Source organism: Salmo salar, chromosome ssa06, assembly GCF_905237065.1.
Source record: "Salmo salar chromosome ssa06, Ssal_v3.1, whole genome shotgun sequence".
NCBI lineage: Eukaryota > Metazoa > Chordata > Actinopteri > Salmoniformes > Salmonidae > Salmo > Salmo salar.
The window spans coordinates 58,021,811-58,043,656 of NC_059447.1; the positions used below are offsets into that span (position 1 = coordinate 58,021,811).

Below are 21,846 nucleotides of genomic sequence, written 5' to 3' on the forward strand. Positions count from 1 at the left end.
CAGAACGACAGATCTTTACCTTGTCAGCTCGGGGATTCAATCTTGCAACCTTACAGTTAACTAGTCCAACGCTCTAACCACCTGCTTTACATTGCACTCCACGAGGAGCCTGCCTGTTATGCGAATGCAGTAAGAAGCCAAGGTAAGTTGCTAGCTAGCATTAAACTTATCTTATAAAAAACAATCAATCATAATCACTAGTTAACTGCACATGGTTGATGATATTACTAGTTTATCTAGCCTGTCCTGCGTTGCATATAATCGCTTATGTACCTAACCATAAACATCAATGACTTTCTTAAAATCAATACACAAGTATATATTTTTAAACCTGCATATTTAGTTAATATTGCCTGCTAACATGAATTTCTTTTAACTAGGGAAAATGTGTCACTTCTCTTGCAACAGAGTCAGGGTATATACAGCAGTTTGGGCCGCCTGGCTCGTTGCAAACTGTGAAGACTGTTTCTTCCTAACAAAGACAGCCGACTTCGCCAAACGGGGGATGATTTAACAAAAGCGCATTTGCGAAAAAAGCACAATCGTTGCACGACTGTACCTAACCATAAACATCAATGCCTTTCTTAAAATCAATACACAGAAGTATATATTTTTAAACCTGCATATTTATCTAAAATAAATCCAGGTTAGCAGGCAATATAACCAGGTGGAATTGTGTCAGTTCTCTTGCGTTCATTGCATGCAGAGTCAGGGTATATGCAACAGTCTGGGCCTCCTGGCTCGTTGCGAACTAATTTGCCAGAATTTTATGTAATTATGAGATAACATTGAAGGTTGTGCAATATAACAGGAATATTTAGACTTAGGGATGCCACCCGTTAGATAAAATACGGAACGGTTCTGTATTTCACTGAAAGGAAAAACTTTTTGTTTTCGAGATGATAGTTTCCGGATTCGACCATATTAATGACCTAAGGCTCGTATTTCTGTGTGTTATTATATTATAATTAAGCATTCATTCAAACAGCACTTTCGTGCGTTTTGCCAGCAGCGCTTCGCTGTGCTTCAAGCATTGCGCTGTTTATGGCTTCAAGCCTATCAACTCCCTAGATTAGGCTGGTGTAACCGATGTGAAATGGCTAGTTAGTTAGCGGGTGCGCGCTAATAGCGTTTCAAACGTCACTCGCTCTGAGGCTTGGAGTAGTTGTTCCCCTTGCTCTGCATGGGTAACGCTGCTTCAAGGGTAGCTGTTGTCGATGTGTTCCTGGTTCGAGCCCAGGTAGGAGCGAGGAGAGGGACGGAAGCTATACTGTTACACTGGCAATACTAAAGTGCCTATAAGAACATCCAATAGTCAAAGGTATATGAAATACAAATCGTATAGAGAGAAGTAGTCCTATCATTCCTATAATAACTACAACCTAAAACTTACCTGGGAATATTGAAGACTCATGTTAAAAGGAACCACCAGCTTTCATATGTTATCATGTTCTGAGCAAGGAACTTAAACGTTAGCTTTCTTACATGGCACATACTGCACTTTTACTTTCTTCTCCAACACTTTGTTTTTGCATTATTTAAACCAAATTGAACATGTTTCATTATTTATTTGAGGCTAAATTGATTTTATTGATGTATTATATAAAGTTAAAATAAGTGGTCATTCAGTATTGTTGTAATTGTCATTATTACAAACAAATAAAATCGGACGATTAATCGGTATCGGCTTTTTTGGTCCTCCAATAATCGGTATCGGCGTTGAAAAATCATAATCTGTCGACCTCTAGTACAAAGCCTATAAAAATCTCCAGTAAGAGTGAGTCACACACACACAGTGCTACCAGAAGGGTATATACGACAAAGAGAGATTGAGAAAGAGATCAGTAGAGAGAAAGAATCCTCACTTTTCCCATTCCGCAAACTCCTGACACTTCCGTTGGATCTCGGCCAGTTTAGGCTGTGTGGTGAGCTGCGTGACGCCTTTCACTGTGACCCCCTCCACGAATATAGCACCCTGAGACAGACAGAGTACGACACGTAACAAGTTGGGACTTGGACATTTGGGAGAAGAAATAAAAAAATACATTGACGTCCTATTGAAAACACACAATCCTAACAGCTCGGGGAAACAGCCCAGGAATTACATTTGGGGAAGATTTTCTGTTATCTAATGCCATCATTCCATGGTGTGGTGCTCTCATTGGGTCTGTGACTGAGACTATGTCCCAAATAGCATCCTATTCCCTATAATAGTACACTACTTCCGACCAGAGCTCTATGTGCCCTGGTCCAAAGGGCACTAAATAGGAGTGCCATTTGGGATGCAGATGGAAAAATAGATGAGGGCCCCGTATTTTTTTATATCTTTCTGGTGATTTAAGCAAATTTGCCCTTGTTTGTATCACTTCAGAGGAGTCTCCTCTTGCACAGACTTAAGAGGCATGCATATGATGTACATTTGGAGAGCGCCAATATCACAGAGGGTCCCACACGGCTCTCAGTCACACCACATGAGCTGTGTGTCATCTGGAGCAGAACCAATGGATATCCTCTCTCAGCTCCTAAGCTACAGCACATTTCCCCAGTGCTCGGTCACTCTCAGACTGCATCCCAAATGGCAACGCATTTCCTATATAGGGGTTAGTTTACCATTAGGGACACGGCCTCTCTATTTGGAAACAGCCCATTTCCCCAGTGCCCTCTCTTTTCTCAGTCAGTCTGAGTCTCACAAATTTTAGTCTCTCCTTCCTCCGTTTCCCCGGCGCCGACTCAGAGGAGGAGGGGCCTGACTGAGACTCTTGGCCAATCACGTTGCCATCGTCGTCCTGGTCGCCGTCGTCGTCGTCGAAGCACCACTCTGGTAGCACGGGGGCGGCGGGGGCGTCTTCGACGTCTCCATAGCGACGGAAGAGCTCCTTGAGGTAGTCGCCTTTGTAGATCCCAGGGGCGCGGGCCTGGGCGAACGCAGCCACCGCCGCCTCGACACTGACCCACATCAAGAGACACACAGAGGAACACAACAGAACATCAGTCAGGCCCTGGATTGTCATGAGATTTGGAAAGTGTAATCTATTCTGTCTGACACGATTGAGAAAACTGTGCCCCAATTCCTCTTCTACTTAATGACGATTCAGGTACAGGGCTCTACGCTGACTTTTTTATTTATTTTTATTATTATTTTTTTGTATATATATATTTTTTTTTTACAAGGAGCACCTGGGCGCCTAAGTAGAAAAATGAAGGCACACAAAGAAATTCAGGAGCACAATTCAAAATATGAGGGATTACAGTTAGAATGCCTAATTTTTCTAGGTGCACTAATGCTCCTAAATTAATATTTCAGGTCGCACAGCAAAACATATGCACGCATATGCAAGTAAAATGGTCGCACCGTAGAGCCCTGCAGTATGCAGCTGAACAAGAAACAGTGTGGCTGCGCTGACAGCTGCCAAAAAAACGTATTGTTCAGCGCTGGTTGCCACCACATCACCTTGATGTGATCGAATAAAAACAATAGTTCACCCCCCCCAAAAAAAAAACAGCAGTCAGGCCCTCTATCCTCACAGCAGAACTCAGAGACAGGATGTCAATGAGCCATCAGCGTACTAGACGTCTCAGCTCATCAGTCCTATTTGACCAATGGGCAACCCTGTCAAGAATCCTTCAACAAACATATCTGATCAGATAGCTGCTAAGTAGCAGAGTAGTTATTATACGTCTGCTGACTGATTCTGTGGCTGACCGTGTGAGAAAGGAAATATCAACCACATGTGATATTGTCATCCAGAACCAGAACTGATGCACATCTCAGACTGTCTCTGTCTGTGTGTACTGTGGGATTATTTAACCAGAGGAAATGGGGGGGAAGAGAATGAGGAGGTTGTTCATCCTCATCCTGCCTATACCTCCAACACTGAGCCCAAGGGAATTTACAGATTCCGCTAACCTTTCCAAGACCCATTTACAAATACACATTCTCTTCCTGCCTAAAGACACAATCATCCCCTGCCTTTCTTTTCCGCTGAGGTAAATGATTCAGCACCTCTGGAGTCAGGTGTGGAGTTGACTCTTCACCACCAGCCTGGGAGCCTCTGTCTTTCCCCAAGCGCGACTTTATTGACACTGACAACATCCCTCCTTGTGACATTACATTTGGGACAAAGTCAAGCTGTCATCAAGGCAAGGGGTGGCTACTTTGTGGAACCTAAAATATATTTTCATTTGTTTAACACTTTTTTGGTTACAACATGATTCCATGTGTTACTTCATAGTTTTGATGTCTTCACTATTATTCTACAATGTAGACATTTTTTTTTAAATAAATAAAAACCTTGAATGAGTCAACGTGTCCTAACTTTTGACTGGTACTGCATATAGAACCCAGAGACTTTTATTGCAGAGGTGTGTCAATGAAGTGGCCAGTTTTGTATTGGCGCTTATCATATGGTTTGTGCAGGTAGGAATAGTTGTAATAGAAGAAGTCTCTGATAGAACCCAACCCGGTGAACCACAAGGCTTAAGTCTGCTTCCACAGCAACATGGCTCCACCCCTAACGGGACTGCAGGGGTCCATCCTGAACACACAGAAGTGATGCAAGCCATACCACTCTGGGAATTGTGTTGGTTCTGTGGTCAATGTTGGAATACGTGAACATGTGATTTGGCAGTGAGACACACACACACAGACAGAAGTCATATGTGATAAACACAGTTCTGTGGGGTGTTGATTGATCGGGATGGCATGGCCTTACCTCCAGTCCAACTTCTCCACCAGGTAAGCACAGATCAGAAAGCCTGTCCGGTTGAAGCCGTGCGTGCAGTGGACACCTGTGGGAGAACAGAGAAGACACTGCACATGTCAACAAAGCAAAGTGCCCATCTGTCACTACTACTACAATTGGTGCACACACACGCACGCACTTGTATTCAACAAAACGCAAATGAGGCAGTCCAATAACCCTGTCACTTTCTAACCATCTTATTACATGCATGACATGAATCCTATATGTCAAGACAGGAGGTGGTGGAGCTGGTGGCCTGGGTACGCATAATACCCACTGGGTCCTGAAAGACCCCTAATTGTCTACTGGGCGATGCTTCTCTAGGTGGGGGGTGGTCATACCATGGATCATTTAGCATTTTAAAACCCCTTTATTGATTCAATTGATAAAATCATAAATTTGGCCTTTAGTACCAAATCCCATTGAAACGCATTGAATAACATTAATAAAATAGCAAAAAAATGAGGTTGTTAAAAATCATAAAAACAAGGTTTTGAAGTGTCTTATTTCTAGGAGATATTTGTGTTGTTTAATTTACACATATTTAACTCCTTTTTTTGGGTAGGTAGCATAGATTTTATTAAACCGGTACCGGTTACCTTCAGATGAGTCCTGTGACACTTGCGGGGGTCACAGAGCAAACGCTACTGTTCGGATGCTACAGGCGTTTTCATTTGAAGATTGTCAGTCCGTGAGACATCCCGAAAATCAAACACCGCTCTAGCTCTGCCATCTTTCACTAAAGATGCAGAAGTGCGACATCGACATCTAGCTTAAACTAATGGATATTGATGGGGATTTTGTATCATGTGCGTCAATTGACTCTAGGGGGTTAAAGTAACTGCCCGTTGAAAATCGCACTTTTAAAAAGGTAATATTCTGTTAACTCACATCCAAATAATGTTGACTCGTCCTATAGACCCCTTTCCAGTACAACATACTGACGTCACGCAGCGATGTGTGCGACTCTTGGCTGCAGTAACAAAGCCATCACCATCTGCGCCCATTCAACATACAAACATAAATCTATGGTATTACTTCTAAACAAAATACCTTTTTGGGGTTCTCATACGCTTACAATGTTTTGATTCCTTCTTCAACAGGTCACTAAGATTATATTTGGTTGTGATCTTTTCAACAACAAAAAGAATGTGGGATGCAGCAGTTGTTAGCTAGAATGCTAATGCTCATTGAAATTAGGCTGTAGCAAAAGCTAGCCAAAGAGCCATTTTACTGGTTGAAGTTGAAGTGTTTTTTTTGAAGTATAATGCAGTTGATTTGCAATGACGCAAACATTATATTAAGCAGGACATTCATACGAGCCTTAAAATCCAATTATAATACAAAAGTAGCGTGAAATGCACTCATTAGCTTTTTTATTCCTGGTGTCCTGCAAGAACTCCTCCGTGTTCTGCCACCAACTTGCAAGCATTGCCCTTGTGCGGCAATGTTTGCAAACACAGAAAGGGGTCAAAACACATTTACGGCCAAAGCATAAATTACAGGGGGAAAAAAAACACTTAAAAATAACCCCACATCAAACAGAACACGATGTCATCTTCTTGAGGAGGACCAGCTGGCCAATAAGAGCTCTAGAGGAAGATGAGCTGGCCAATCAGCGGTCTACTCGCATAAATATTTTGAATGACCGGTATATGCCCACACCATTCTGTTGTTGGGGTACGCCAACACCATTCCAACACAGAAAAGCTGCTTTTTAAAATACTTAATTACCATTTTGGGGGAAGGAAAACAATTTCACTCATATTGTAAGTAAATAAAGATCATATTTCATAGAAATCTGAAAACACTGGACAGTTACTGTAAAACCAGTTCATCAACCACTATCTGACACTATGTCTGGAGGTTATGCTACATACACAAGGGCCCATATTCATAAAGCATTTCAGAGTAGGAATGCTGATCTAGGATCCATTTAGCTTTTTTTAGATAATGACGGGACCGGGAGAACCTGATCTTAGATCAGCATTCTTACACTGAGTCGCTTTATGAATACGAACGGCAGACCCAATCTAACGCTAGGGGAGGGGTGGAGGAGGGACAGAGAAACAGCCAGGGCACACAGGGAATCAGTTCATTTATTTTTCAAAGCAGGGAAGTATAATAGGGGCAAACAAAATCTTCACTCTTTAAAATGTATGTCAGTTGCGGAGCATCTATCAGCATCGAGATGTGATTTTGGGGGGTGAGGGGGACAGGTTTGATTTTAGAATCTAGGCCATGTCAGTCTGTGAAGCATCTCCCTCGGCCATGATGCAGTCGGTCATTGTTATTCAGCGGTTTCTATAAAATTTAAAGGGGAAGATGGAAATGGAGATGAAGTCTCCAGTAATGATGATCATTTTTATTTGAGGGGGAATGATGCAAGGAGATGACAAATGTGTCTGCTAATTCCAGTCCTGCTGTCTAATTTCAACATCTGCATTAATACCAGAGAGAACAGATAAATATCAATGGGTGGCCGACAGGGGAGATTTTTATAATTACATTCATATATTCTAACCTGAGGTTCCAACAATTTCATTTACAACGCGCACTGAGTGGCGAGCAGCCAGAACACAGGTTGCTGTGGAACTGCACTGCCAGAGGCCACAACAGAGTGCCACAGAGGCCCCTGCTGGTCAGAGCATGGAAGTACACCTCGGTGCTCCAGTAGCCTTGGACGGAGTTTTGTCAAAAGATGCCATGTCTGAATACCCGTACTTACATTCTAAATAGTACACATTTTGGGTATCCGAAAAACAGAAAGATTTATAATATGTGAAATATTTTAAACATAGTATGCTTTAAATGCCAGGATATCATGCTCCTTTCGGCTTTTCATTTATTAGAATTCGCTGCACACTACTGAGGAAGAGAATTGTCTTTAGAGACCCACATGTGTCTTACAACAGCTTATAATCAGCTGAGGAGCCGCACTGTACCAAAATGAACGAGTGGCAGGAATGAACTTAATTGCACATTAGATTACGCATTCTCAGTAGGATGAGCCTAGTATGCTGATATTTGTTGCTTACTGTATTCGTTTTTTACTACACTACATTTAGATTTGTCATTTAAGTGCCTTGCTCAAGGGCTAATCGACAGATTTTTCATCTAGTTGCCACAGGTATTCAAACCAGCAACCTTTCGGTTACTGGCCCAACGCTCTTAACCGCTAAACAGTACGTTCTAAATAGTAAGTAGTACAATTGGTATACATTTTGCAGTGTAAATAAGTAGTAAGCGAGACAAATTTCAGACACGGCCATAGTGTCCATGGGAACAGTGCAGTGCAACAATTTAGACATCTGGCAAATCATTTAAAGCATCCTGGTTGTGTAGGAACATCTGTTTGTGGAGGTTGAAACATGCGCTTCTTAACAACCGCCTGCTTAACTCGGAAGCCAGCCGGACAAATGTGTCAGAGGAAACAGTCCAACTAACGCCAGAAGTCTGGGTACAGGCGCCCAGCCCACCACAAGGAGTCGCTAGAGCGCAATGAGGCAAGTAAAGCCCCCCCCCAACCAAACCCTCACCTAACCGGACGACACTTGGCTAATGACACACAGCCTGGGATGTGACACAGCCTGCGATCGAACCCAGGTCTGTAGTGAAGCTTCAAGCACTGCAATGAAGTGTCTTAGACCGCAGCGCCACTCAGGAGGACCTAGATGGGATTACTTTTATAAAATATTTTACAAACCTGTTTTATAGTATTTACAAACACAAAATGCATCACATCATAAAGAGCTGAAAGAATATTAGGAAGAGAGGGTGACTGATAAGATGAGAAATTGTTGGTACTTATATTCTGGCTCCCCCTAGTGTACAAACTTGGACCTGCTCTTACTTTGAAAATCTGTTTTGTAGTGATATGAAGGCATATGCTATAATACAACACCCCAAAGAGGAGACTGGTGTTCTTTGGGATATTGTTGCACCAGGTTACAACGTAAATGAATTACACCTCTTGACTCTTACCAAAATGAGACCAAAAAAATTCTAAAATAACATGTTTTTCCACATGAAGAACACACCAGACCCTGGGACATTGTTTGACAATGAAGAATAAAATGTACAGCTCCAGTACAAACATTCCTTACCTATTAACTCAGTTGGAGTCTTCTCCATGAAGTTCTCACATAGTCTGATGAACATCGCAGTGGTCTCCGCTGAAGGACTCTCTCCATGGCTAAACAAGGAAGGAACTCGTCACAACATATTCAATCAAGAAATTATATCATTATTTTGAACTAGTGGCATTTGTATGTGTAAATATAGACAATTAATCTTGAGTTTTAAAAAACAGGTCACGCATACATACCCTTTGCATTGAAGCTTCACATATTTAACACCCTCTTTTTCGATCTCGTTGCGGTCATAGAAGCGAGTAGTGTTTGTTAGATCAACAAGCAAACCCATTTTAACCTAGAGAAGACACAAAACATATGTTGACATTAGACTACAGTGATGAATTGAGTACCAATGTATTGTAATGAAATAGGCAGGGAGCAGGTCTCGAAACCCTCAACCTTCTAGCCGAAAGTCCAGCACGCTATCGACTGTGCCTCAAAAGCAGGCTCAAGCAGCTTATAAACCCATGGTCGTTACACAACTCCCTCCTTTCAAAGAGCACGTCCTCGCACTAGTTTGCGACTCAAAGTCTTATAGGAATGCACTCACTGGCCATGCACACGCACGTTCGCGGATGCAAGTCGCGATCACTTCTGACACCAATGTAATGAAACAGGCAGGGAGCAGGTCTCGAACCTTCAACCTTCCAGCCCGAAGTTCAGCACACTATTGACTGTGCCCCAAAAGCATGCTCAAGCGTCAGAGTCGATATCCGTGTTTATAAACCCAGGGTCGTTACAGTATATTTTCCCAAACAGAGACAAATGACTAATAAACACATTTCAACATCAGGAAAGACATACCTTTAGACTCTTCAAATACTGGGAAAGCATGCTTGGATGAAACCTGTTCTCTTCTGGCACTTTGTCATCATACTTGGGGCCCAACATAGTTTTCATTGGCAGGAATTTACCTGGTGAGACGTTGAAAGTAAGAGGGGTCACAGACAGGTCACAACATATGCAGACACCATGAAAACAGTACCACTCATGTATCTACACTCACTGTCCTGTGTTTTCCATACGTCATGATATGGTTAATGGCCAATTTACATGAAATAAAACGTTAAAAGGAGCGCCCCTAGTAAGCATGATTCACTTTTATGATTCTAAGCGAATGGCATGTGACGTTTCATGTAGCCTAATCTGGCTGGCTAATCCTAACTACAAAAACACACACACCCCTTTTTAGCTGGGGTTGCTATAGAAACACCGACCCTTAGTGTTTACTTTAGCTTCTTGTTGGGCAATTAATTTTAACATGAATACATGCGTATGCTGGTTTGTTGTGACACGTGATGTACTCGCCTACAAGGGCTAACATAACGTTAGCTAACAGTGTTAGCATAGGGATTTTGTCTCTAGTCTAAGGTAACGCGTGGTTCTCGTCCAGTAAATAATTAGTAGATCAAACGAAAGGCCTTAAAAAAGGTCAATCATTGACTTGTGTAAATACAATGTGAGACACGTTGCCGTGTGAGCCAGATAACGTTAGCTAGGTAGCTTGTGCGCCACAACACCAGTACTGTGGCTACTAACGTTAGCCAACGTTGTAGCAACACAACAAGCGTTCGCAACTCACCTGCTACAGGTTGTCCTCTTCTAGGACAATTCCGCCATCGAGGGGGAGGCCCAGTGTGTGACATTTTGCCCAAGAGTGGCTACTGTAATTTCACAAATTGAGGATGTAGCTAACGTTAGCCACAGCAAGTCCGCCAGCTGAACATCGGTGTAACGTTTCCTGGGTGATCACCCTTCACCGCGAGCTCTCGTGCGCCAATGCTCTGCGGATTTGGGGCCTTGAAAATGAGGTTGATTTTGTTAGATGTTGGGCCTAACCCAGTCCTTATGGTCTAATACAGGAATTCGAACATTTATCCACATGTAGGTTTTTACTCACGATTGCTCAATGTCCAAATGTCGCGGTAATCCTCCGTTTTCTCAAGAACCCACATAAATTTCCATGAACGAACTAAAATCTAATTCTCAATATCTCCCAGTGTGCACCGCGCTGTTTTGCCATTTGATGACAGTTACTTAAAATAACCATTAGGTGGCAGACTAACCCCAAAACTCCTTGTTGCTTAATGTGTGGAAAAATATTTTGTAAATTATGAAATTGTACAACCGCAATAAAATATGACACAAACACAGTGGTGTAAAGTACTTAAGTAAAAATAGTTTAAAGTACTATTTAAGTAGTTTTACTCCATACATTTTCCCTGACACCCAAAAGTACTAGTTACATTTTGAATGCTTTGCAGGACAGAAAAAAATTCAAATTCACGCATCAAGAGAACATCCTTGGTCATCCCACTTTTACTCAAGTATGACAATTGGGTCCACCACTGCACAGACATATATTTGCAAATGTTGCTACATTAGTTAGATTTGGCTTCTAGGGACACAACAAAACAGGTGGTAACATTTTATTATGACAGGTTAGGTTACAAATCTCCTTGCAGATACCCGAAACAATTATGTGGTGGGATGGTCTGTCTGTCATCATGTCTTGCTTCTAAGACACAATATAGGTGTATTATGAAGGTTGAAATGTGGCTCTTCATTGCTCTTTCTTTCCACTCAATCTGAAACAATTTCAACCAACTACTTTCCAACAAAGGGAGAACCTGTCTCCGTTTTAGGTTCTCTACATGCCTCATCCATGCAGCTCTCCATGCCATCCTTCATATCATATGTATGACTTTGAATGTTAATAATATATTATTGGTCTGATGTTGCCATGTTGCCAGGAACAGACATAGCCCTTGGTTCTCCCCAGACCTGACTGCCCTTAACCAACACAAAAATATCCTGTGGCGTTCTGCATTAGCATCGAACTGCCCCCGCGATATGCAACTTTTTAGGGAAGTTAGAAACCAATACACACAGGCAGTTAGAAACGCCAAGGCTAGCTTTTTCAAACAGAAATTCGCTTCGTGCAACTCCAACTCTAAAAAGTTCTGGGACATTGTAAAGTCCATGGAGAATAAGAACACCTCCTCCCAACTGCCCACTGCACTGAGGATAGGAAACTCTGTCACCACCGATAAGCCCACTATAATTGAGAATTTCAATAAGCATTTTTCTACGGCTGGCCATGCTTTCCACCTAACTACCCCTACTGCATTCAACAGCACTGCACCCCCCACAGCTACTCGCCCAAGCCTCCCCCATTTCTCCTTCTCCCAAATCCATTCAGCTGATGTTCTGAAAGAGCTGCAAAATCTGGACCCCTACAAATCAGCTGGGCTTGACAATCTGGACCCTTTCTTTCTAAAATTATCTGCCGAAATTATTGCAACCCCTATTACTAGCCTGTTCAACCTCTCTTTCGTGTCGTCTGAGATTCCCATAGATTGGAAAGCAGCTGCTGTCATCCCCCTCTTCAAAGGAGGTGACACTCTTGACCCAAATTGCTACAGACCTATATCCATCCTACCCTGCCTTTCTAAGGTCTTCGAAAGCCAAGTCAACAAACAGATTACCGACCATTTCGAATCCCACCGCACCCTCTCCGCTATGCAATCTGGTTTCAGAGCTGGTCATGGGTGCACCTCAGCCACGCTCAAGGTCCTAAACGACATCGTAACCGCCATCGATAAGAAACAATACTGTGCTGCCGTATTCATTGACCTGGCCAAAGCTTTTGACTCTGTTAATCACCACATCCTCATCGGCAGACTCAGTAGCCTTGGTTTCTCAAACGATTGCGTCGCCTGGTTCACCAACTACTTCTCTGACAGAGTTCAGTGTGTCAAATCGGAGGGCCTACTGTCTGGACCTCTGGCAGTCTCTATGGGGGTACCACAGGGTTCAATTCTTGGGCCAACTCTTTTCTCTGTATACATCAATGATGTCGCTCTTGCTGCTGGTGAATCTCTGATCCACCTCTACGCAGACGACACCATTCTGTACACTTCTGGCCCTTCTTTGGACACTGTGTTAACAACCCTCCAGACGAGCTTCAATGCCATTCAACTCTCCTTCCGTGGTCTCCAACTGCTCCTAAACACAAGTAAAACTAAATGCATGCTCTTCAACCGATCGCTGCGTGCACCTGCCCGCCTGTCCAGCATCACTTCTCTGGACGGTTCTAACTTAGAATTTGTGGACAACTACAAATACCTAGGTGTCTGGTTAGACTGTAAACTCTCCTTCCAGACTCACATCAATCATCTCCAATCCAAAGTGAAATCTCAAATTGGCTTCCTATTTCGCAACAAAGCATCCTTCACTCATGCTGCCAAACATACCCTCGTAAAACTGACCATCCTACCAATCCTCGACTTCGGCGATGTCATTTACAAAATAGCTTCCAATACCCTACTCAACAAGCTGGATGCAGTCTATCACAGTGCCATCCGTTTTGTCACCAAAGCCCCATATACTACCCACCACTGCGACCTGTACGCTCTCGTTGGCTGGCCTTCGCTTCATAATCGTCGCCAAACACATTGGCTCCAGGTCATCTACAAGACCCTGCTAGGTAAAGTCCCCCCTTATCTCCGCTAACTGGTCACCATAGCAGCACCCATCTGTAGCACGCGCTCCAGCAGGTATATCTCTCTGGTCACCCCTAAAGCCAACTCCTCCTTTGGTCGTCTCTCCTTCCAGTTCTCTGCTGCCAATGACTGGAACGAACTACAAAAATCTCTGAAACTGGAAACACTTATCTCCCTCACTAGCTTTAAGCACCAGCTGTCAGAGCAGCTCACAGATCACTGCACCTGTACATAGCCCATCTATAATTTAGCCCAAACTACTACCTCTTCCCCTACTGTATTTATTTATTTGATTTATTTTGCTCCTTTGCACCATATTATTTATATTTTATCTCTGAACTTTCTTCAAACTACAAATCTACCATTCCAGTGCTTTTCTTGCTATACTTTATTTACTTTGCCACCATGGCATTTTTTTGCCTTTACCTCCCTTATCTCACATCATTTGCTCACATTGTATATAGTCTTATTTTTTTTTCTACTGCATCATTGATTGTATGTTGTTTTACTCCATGTGTAACTCTGTGTTTTTGTATGTTGTCGAACTGCTTTGCTTTATCTTGGCCAGGTCGCAATTGTAAATGAGAACTTGTTCTCAACTTGCCTACCTGGTTAAATAAAGGTGAAATAAATAAAATATACTGTAGATACAAAAGGGATTCCAATACAATATCTGATCCATTCAACACGTAATTATATAATGTAAATAAGATATCCTGCCCATATCCCTCACGACCCAGCTCATGACAGGCATAGATGTAGCCATGTCTGATCATGTAATGTTGCTCACCTGAGTGCAATAGTGTGGTAGTGCATATCAAAATCAAATCAAACTGCGCCGAATACAACAAGTGTAGACCTTACCGTGAAATGCTTACTTACAAGCCCTTAAACAACAGTGCAGTTCAAGAAGAGTTAAGAAATTATCTACCAAATAACTAAAGTAAGAAATTCAAAAATAATAAAAAGTAACACAATAACATAACAATTTCGAGGCTATATACAGGGGGTACCGGTACTGAGTCAGTGTGCGGGGGTACAGGTTAGTTGAGGTAATGTGTACATGTAGGTAGGGGTGAAGTGACTATGCATAAATAATAAACAAGAGAGTAGCAGCAGTGTACAAAACAAATGGAGGGGGGTCAATGTAATATTCCAGTAGCCTTTTGATTAATTGTTCAGCAGTCTTATGGCTTGGGGTTAGAAGCTGTTAAGGAGCCTTTTGGTCCTAGACTAGGCGCTCCGGTACCGCTTTCCGTGCGGTAGCAGAGAAAACAGTCTATGACTTGGGTGACTGGAGTCTCTGACAATTTTATGGGCTTTCCTCTGACACCGCCTATTATATAGGTCCTGGATGGCAGGAAGCTTGGCCCCAGTGATGTACTGGGCCGTACACACTACCCTCTGTAGCGCCTTACGGTCAGATGCCGAGCAGTTGCCATACCAGGCGGGGATGCAACCGGTCAGGATGCTCTCGATGGTGCAGCTGTAGAACTTTTTGAGGATCTGGGGACCCATGCCAAATCTTTTTAGTCTCCTGAGGAGGAAAAGGTTTTGTCATGCCCTCTTCACGACTGTCTTGGTGTGTTTGGACCATGATAGTTCATTGGTGATGTGGACTCCAAGGAACTTGAAATTCTCGACCCGCTCCACTACAGCCCCGTTGATGTTAATGGGGGCCTGTTCGGCCCGCCTTTTCCTGTAGTCCATGATCAGCTCCTTTGTCTTGCTCACATTGAGGGAGAGGTTGTTGTCCTGGCACCACACTGCCAGTTCTCTGACCTCCTCCCTATAGGCTGTCTCATCGTTGTCGGTGATCAGGCTTACCACTGTTGTGTCGTCAGCAAATGTAATGATGGTGTTGGAGTCTTGTTTGGCCACACAATCGTAGGTGAACAGGGAGTACAGGATGGAACTAAGTACACACTCCTGAGGGGCCCCAGTGTTGAGGATCAGCGTGGCAGACGTGTTGTTGCCTACACTTACCACCTGGGAGTGGCCTGCCAGGAAGTCCAGGATCCAGTTGCAGAGGGCGGTGTTTAGTCCCAGGGTCCTTAGCTTAGTGATGAGCTTCATGGGCACTATGGTGTTGAACACTGAGCTGTAGTCAATGAACAGCATTCACACAAAGGTGTTCCTTTTGTCCAGGTGGGAAAGGGCAGTGTGGAGTGCGATTCAGATTGCATCATCTGTGGATCTGTTGGGGCGGTATGCAAATTGGAGTGGGTCTAGGGTATCTGAGAGGATGCTGTTGATGTGAGCCATGACCAGCCTTTCAAAGCACTTCATGGCTACCGACGTGAGTGCTACGGGGCGGTAATCATTTAGGCAGGTTACCTTTGCTTCCTTGGGCATAGGGATGGTGGTCTGCTTGAAATATGTAGGTATTACAGACTCAGTCAGGGAGAGGTTGAAAATGTCACATGCTCATGAAGCAGAGGAACAGAGGACAAATTTGCCCATGATAGGATTCATTTTAATTCCCTTAATTTAGGGAAAATGTGGCCAGGACAGCTGTCTACTATACTATGAGTGTACATCAGACCACCAAATCTTAACACTCATTACATAATCTTTGTGTGTGTACGTGTGAAAATAAAATTTGATGGAAAAAAATGTTGATCAGGATGACCAATCACAGAGGGTCGGCTCATGTGATGAGACATTCCCCCAGCCCAGCAACACAGGCAGCAGCTGTTGCCTAGCGGATTTGATGCTGCCGATCCAACCAGACAAGCAGATGTACAAGAGCTCAGCAACAGCTTGAATGCCCTCCCTCAGTGGGATCTGAATACTAAAATAGTGCTGGCTGCCTGGCTCAGAGGACAGACACATGAAGAAAACAAAACAATAATGTGTGTCTGGAAAACATCTCTATGTGTAATGAAAATGATTATATTGCTGTGTTACACTGACAGACAGAGAGGCAGGCGGCCAGTCAGACAGATATTCCCAGGCTCCAATAGTCGATGGCTTGGAAAGTACCCATCATGAGAATGAATGACAACATACATTACGTAATTTCCAACGTGGGAGGTCTGCAATTTTGTGCTTCTTCTGCATTATCCAATTAAAATGGTGGCGGCTACCGACATCCGGGGTTTTGCGAGTAGCGTGTATAGTCAGGAAGTTGTCATGCGCGATGTCCATCGCTTCTTCGCCATCTCGAGTCTTGTAAAACATCGCATAGAGTTAGGAGACTAGCTACGCCATCAACATCGTTGAACTCGTCTTCAATGTATTATCAAAAACCCACTGCAATTGATCTACAGAGAGGTTTTTGGACAGACTTCAGTACCGCCAGCGACGAGCTAGAGAAACTTTAGCTACTGTTAGCTGTTGATAGCGAAGTACTAAGGTAAGGTAAATAACTTAAGGCTGCCTGACTATTTTTCAAAAGTTATCTAATTTCGTCGATGTGTCCCCCCTCGCCACCTTCACGGGACTTTGAAGTCATGTTGGGCGAATCACTAAGTCACCCTATTAAAAACAATAAGCCATCGGTTTTGACATCCCACCATGTCGGGGCCAGCCTAAACAAACCAAGGCAAGCAATGTTGAAGAAAGGTGGGAGGAAACTGCGTTCGACAATGTTGGGGTTACAGCGAACACACCAGCAAAAACCGATGAGAAACAACCCCATGCACCTGGCAGACAACAATGTCGCAGTTTCGAAATCCCCCGTGCAGAGTGCCGAGCTCACGACCAACCGGACCCAGGCGACTGCGTTGACCCTTCACAATATTAAGCAGGGAACAAAAAAAGAGGTATACAATTGAGTTACTTTGAGAGCGAGATTGTTTTCGTTCTTATTCTGTGCTTGTACATTTGTATGTCTTTTTTATTTGTTTATTCTTAGTGAAATAGTATGCCTGCTTTGTATCCATTAACCACCATTCATAGTGTAAACAAATTCGCTTGAAGCAGTGGGATGGAGTCCTTCCCCTAGTTTATTTTGACGGCTTAAAAACTCAACGTTTGCATATTTACAAATTGATATTCAACCAACGACCCCATTCTAAAGTAGTGCACTCACGAGGTTAACGTACCAGAGTGATTATGAACGACAACTAGGCAGAGTCAAACGAGACTGCCTGCCAACTTTGAATGGAAAAAATGACGTACGTAAACTCCACTTCTAAAGGCGTGTACATGGTTGGAATCGGGCACTGGTATTATTACCAGTGGACCTATAGGAATACGGTTCACATTGTACACTGTTTAAAAAAACAATATGGACCAGAATAGACGTGTTACAGGTATTTAGGTTATTTGTTTTGAAGGATTTCAACATGCTGACGATGTGCCAGTTCCTGAGACGTTAACAAAAGTCATTGACACAAAAAACAAATTAGATGGAACAGGCAATTGTTTCTTTCATCAAGTGTTCTGCTTAGCAATCAAAATATAAAGTCAATTTGCATAACAGCGTTAGAATGGTTCTGACCCTTGTGAGGTTGTAATTTAGTTTTTCTTTCCTCCCAGCTACTGAAGTCAAAAAGTGTGAGAGTGGAGAGAGCCACAGGACCAGCAGGCCAGTCTGTCCACAACCTCAATAGACACAATCAAGCTGCCCAGAATCTGAACACCCGGAGCCATAGGCGCAGGCACGCTAATGCACCTGGCAATGCTCTCTCAGTAATGAAAAGCCACAGCAGCTGCCACCAGAAGCCACCCTCTGCTCCCTTCCAGCTCCTCTGTGGAGAAGAGAAGAAGCCCTTCAACTCAGCTGACAGTGCCAAGATTGTGAATGTATCCCCAGCTGAGCTTGTACCCGAGGAGGAGCTCAAAGACGGAGAGAAGATCTATGCTGGAGCTAAATTCAGCGAGCCCCCGTCTCCAAGTGTCCTGCCCAAACCACCCAGTCACTGGGTTGGTGAGACTGTCCCCCAACATTCCGACCACAACCGAGAGAAAATGACTTTTCATTTGAAGTCTTTGCTGAAGGTTCAAGATAAACCATGATCACAATGGATGGAAAAGCTGGAACGATCCTTCTATACCTGATCAATGACAACACATTTGGCACTGAAAAACTGGACCGATAACTTAACAGCAACCGAATGTAATGACTTTTTGATCTGTAATACAATTTCACATTGTTTTGAGCAAGCAGGCTTGTTTTTATTTTATTTTTAAGAACTTCTGTAAATGTATAATTCTGTAAACATGTAAAATGAGTATATTTTTCATGTTATTTTAACAGAAAGTATAGTTTTGTTACTGAAGCCTAAAATATGTTCTCCATGAACTGGTGCACTTTTTTTTACTGTAAATAATGGGCTGCATTGAACGTAAGAAAACATTTTACAAATTTGCACAAGACTGACTGAAAAACAAAACACGGGTCCCCATTGCGGCGAGCATATGGTTTGGGGTTCTGTGAACCTTACCCCACCTGTTTCCTGCTCTTGCCCTGAAAGCACTGTGGAGGACAGAACTCTCTAGAAGGAAGATTGTTTCACAACTCCTGTACTACAGTACACATTTTTGTCCTGTAGTACAAAAATAATCTTGCCAGCTCAACGGCCGATTGAGCTGGCTGGGTGGGCGAGATTAAGAAGATGGAGTGGCAATGTGAACGTCTCAGAATCAATGATTCCCTTTGAAGAGGACAACTGCCACTGCAGAAAACAGACATTCAGCACTGAGTGCGTATTCTTTTAATTCTCTAGCACTGACTCATTTCTGTTATGTTTAAAAAATATATATATGCTTTGTATTTTTATTTCATGTCTTTCATTTTCCCACTGGTCACCAGTGTTATGTTTCATCAAAAGCACTGAGAATTATATTTACCAGAAGTGATTTTTATTATTATGTAACACACCTTTGACCCTAGCTAACAGATTGTAACAGACTACTGTGATAAGATCCTGATGCTCCATTAGCTGTTACAGATTTGGTACTGTTTGGCGTAACACAGAGAATTTTTGACCAACCTTAACATGGCGACACTTCCTCAATTCCTGACAACCGTTGTCTTCTAAACCTCCATGTCTAGTTGCAGGGGGTTTGTTTGAATTTAGAAAGTGCGCCGTTATTAAATTTAAATCAATGTGTATGCCGCCATCTTGTCTATTTCAAATCTTCTCTCATTGACCGAGACAGGTCATTTGACCTCTGGAGCCAGGCAGCTGCTAGCTCTTGTTCCTTGACTCTCAGTGATGTCACAATGATGAAATTGTATTACTGTACCGAAGATCGACTCATGTTGTTGCAATTGTTAAAAGAAAAGTGATTTTAGTCTAGTCACTAAATTTGTATTAATGTTTGAAAAAACACCACCCACGTGGCAATTAGAAAATTATTTATAATTTTGGTACATTTAATATCTAAATTGACATTAAAATATTGGCTACCCCCAATATGTTGTCTGTCTGTTCCTCACCAGAAAAATGTCTGTTGAAAAGGCTGAGATGGCACAAACTTCTTAATGCCAGTCAGTCTTCCCATAAATGTATGGGTTTATTCTCTACATCTAATATTATGTTAGATTAATCTAATATATACTGCTCAAAAAAATAAAGGGAACACTTAAACAACACAATGTAACTCCAAGTCAATCACACTTCTGTGAAATCAAACTGTCCACTTAGGAAGCAACACTGATTGACAAATTTCACATGCTGTTGTGCAAATGGAATAGACAACAGGTGGAAATTATAGGCAATAAGCAAGACACCCCCAATAAAGGAGTGGTTCTGCCTGTGGAGACCACAGACCACTTCTCAGTTCCTATGCTTCCTGGCTGATGTTTTGGTCACTTTTGAATGCTGGCGGTGCTTTCACTCTAGTGGTAGCATGAGACGGAGTCTACAACCCACACAAGTGGCTCAGGTAGTGCAGCTCATCCAGGATGGCACATCAATGCGAGCTGTGGCAAGAAGGTTTGCTGTGTCTGTCAGTGTAGTGTCCAGAGCATGGAGGTGCTACCAGGAGACAGGCCAGTACATCAGGAGACGTGGAGGAGGCCGTAGGAGGGCAACAACCCAGCAGCAGGACCGCTACCTCCGCCTTTGTGCAAGGAGGAGCAGGAGGAGCACTGCCAGAGCCCTGCAAAATGACCTCCAGCAGGCCACAAATGTGCATGTGTCTGCTCAAACGGTCAGAAACAGACTCCATGAGGGTGGTATGAGGGCCCGACGTCCACAGGTGGGGGTTGTGCTTACAGCCCAACACCGTGCAGGACGTTTGGCATTTGCCAGAGAACACCAAGATTGGCAAATTCTCCACTGGCGCCCTGTGCACTTCACAGATGAAAGCAGGTTCACACTGAGCACGTGACAGACGTGACAGAGTCTGGAGACGCCGTGGAAAACGTTCTGCTGCCTGCAACATCCTCCAGCATGACCGGTTTGGCGGTGGGTCAGTCATGGTGTGGGGTGGCATTTCTTTGGGGGGCCGCACAGCCCTCCATGTGCTCGCCAGAGGTAGCCTGACTGCCATTAGGTACCGAGATGAGATCCTCAGACCCCTTGTGAGACCATATGCTGGTGCGGTTGGCCCTGGGTTCCTCCTAATGCAAGACAATACTAGACCTCGTGGTTGGAGTGTGTCAGCAGTTCCTGCAAGAGGAAGGCATTGATGCTATGGACTGGCCCGCCCGTTCCCCAGACCTGAATTCAATTGAGCACATCTGGGACATCATGTCTCGCTCTATCCACCAACGCCACGTTGCACCACAGACTGTCCAGGAGATGGCGGATGCTTTAGTCCAGGTCTGGGAGGAGATCCCTCAGGAGACCATCCGCCACCTCATCAGGAGCATGCCCAGGCATTGTAGGGAGGTCATACAGGCACGTGGAGGCCACACACACTACTGAGCCTCATTTTGACTCGTTAAAGGACATTACATCAAAGTTGGATCAGCCTGTAGTGTGGTTTTCCACTTTAATTTTGAGTGTGACTCCAAATCCAGACCTCCATGGGTTGACAAATTGGATTTCCATTGATTATTTTTGTGTGATTTTGTTGTCAGCACATTCAACTATGTAAAGAAAAAAGTATTTAATAAGATTATTTATTTCATTCAGATCTAGGATGTGTTGTTTAAGTGTTCCCTTTATTTTTTTGAGCAGTGTATATTAAAGCTGTAGGATCTTAATCGGATCACCCTGTTGCAGGAGAACTTTCCTCCAAGGCAGGACATTTTAAAATGTGTAGTGTTTTAAAAAAAATGTTTTTTTAAGGCTTCTGAAGTTTAATTTCCACTTTGAAATTTCAGACTTGATTTTCCCTTATGAAAGTGTATCAACCCTTACAAAAATGTCCATTAATTATAATCCACATAATTCACATTTCCTGTTGCTGCAGCATTATTTTCCTGCTGTAGCAAACCTGCACAAATGAAGATCCTACATCTGTATACAACAGAGAATGAGTAGTACTCTAGTATCAGTATTAATGGCAGTGGTTGAGGATAATTTACACAACAGTGAAAAATAAACTAGCAACAAACGT

At 43.2% G+C, this 21,846-nt stretch overlaps 2 protein-coding genes across 4 annotated transcripts in view; one reads left to right on the forward strand and one right to left on the reverse strand.

Annotated features, from left to right (window-relative positions):
• Window positions 1–19,771, reverse strand: part of rngtt (RNA guanylyltransferase and 5'-phosphatase) — a 163,546-nt gene extending 143,775 nt beyond the window's left edge. Inside the window, exons 1-8 of one of the 3 annotated variants that reach the window (XM_014204745.2) lie at window positions 10,779–10,927; window positions 10,461–10,677; window positions 9,683–9,792; window positions 9,070–9,173; window positions 8,849–8,937; window positions 4,713–4,788; window positions 2,691–2,946; window positions 1,866–1,975 (exon numbers count right to left, since the gene is read on the reverse strand). In XM_014204745.2, the coding sequence (XP_014060220.1) occupies window positions 1,866–1,975; window positions 2,691–2,946; window positions 4,713–4,788; window positions 8,849–8,937; window positions 9,070–9,173; window positions 9,683–9,792; window positions 10,461–10,524 (809 nt within the window). In that variant the 5' untranslated portion in view covers window positions 10,525–10,677; window positions 10,779–10,927. Of the gene's footprint in view, window positions 1–1,865; window positions 1,976–2,690; window positions 2,947–4,712; window positions 4,789–8,848; window positions 8,938–9,069; window positions 9,174–9,682; window positions 9,793–10,460; window positions 10,678–10,778; window positions 10,928–19,325 lie in introns of those variants that run through there. The other 2 variants (XM_045719498.1, NM_001173757.1) reach the window with 2 other exon arrangements.
• pnrc1 (proline-rich nuclear receptor coactivator 1) lies at window positions 16,509–19,751 on the forward strand. The gene is made up of 2 exons (XM_014204957.2): window positions 16,509–17,150; window positions 17,869–19,751. Exons 1-2 carry the CDS (start codon window positions 16,800–16,802, stop codon window positions 18,346–18,348), a joined length of 831 nt encoding a protein of 276 aa, XP_014060432.1. The 5' UTR covers window positions 16,509–16,799; the 3' UTR covers window positions 18,349–19,751.
• Window positions 19,772–21,846: the final 2,075 nt, after the last annotated feature.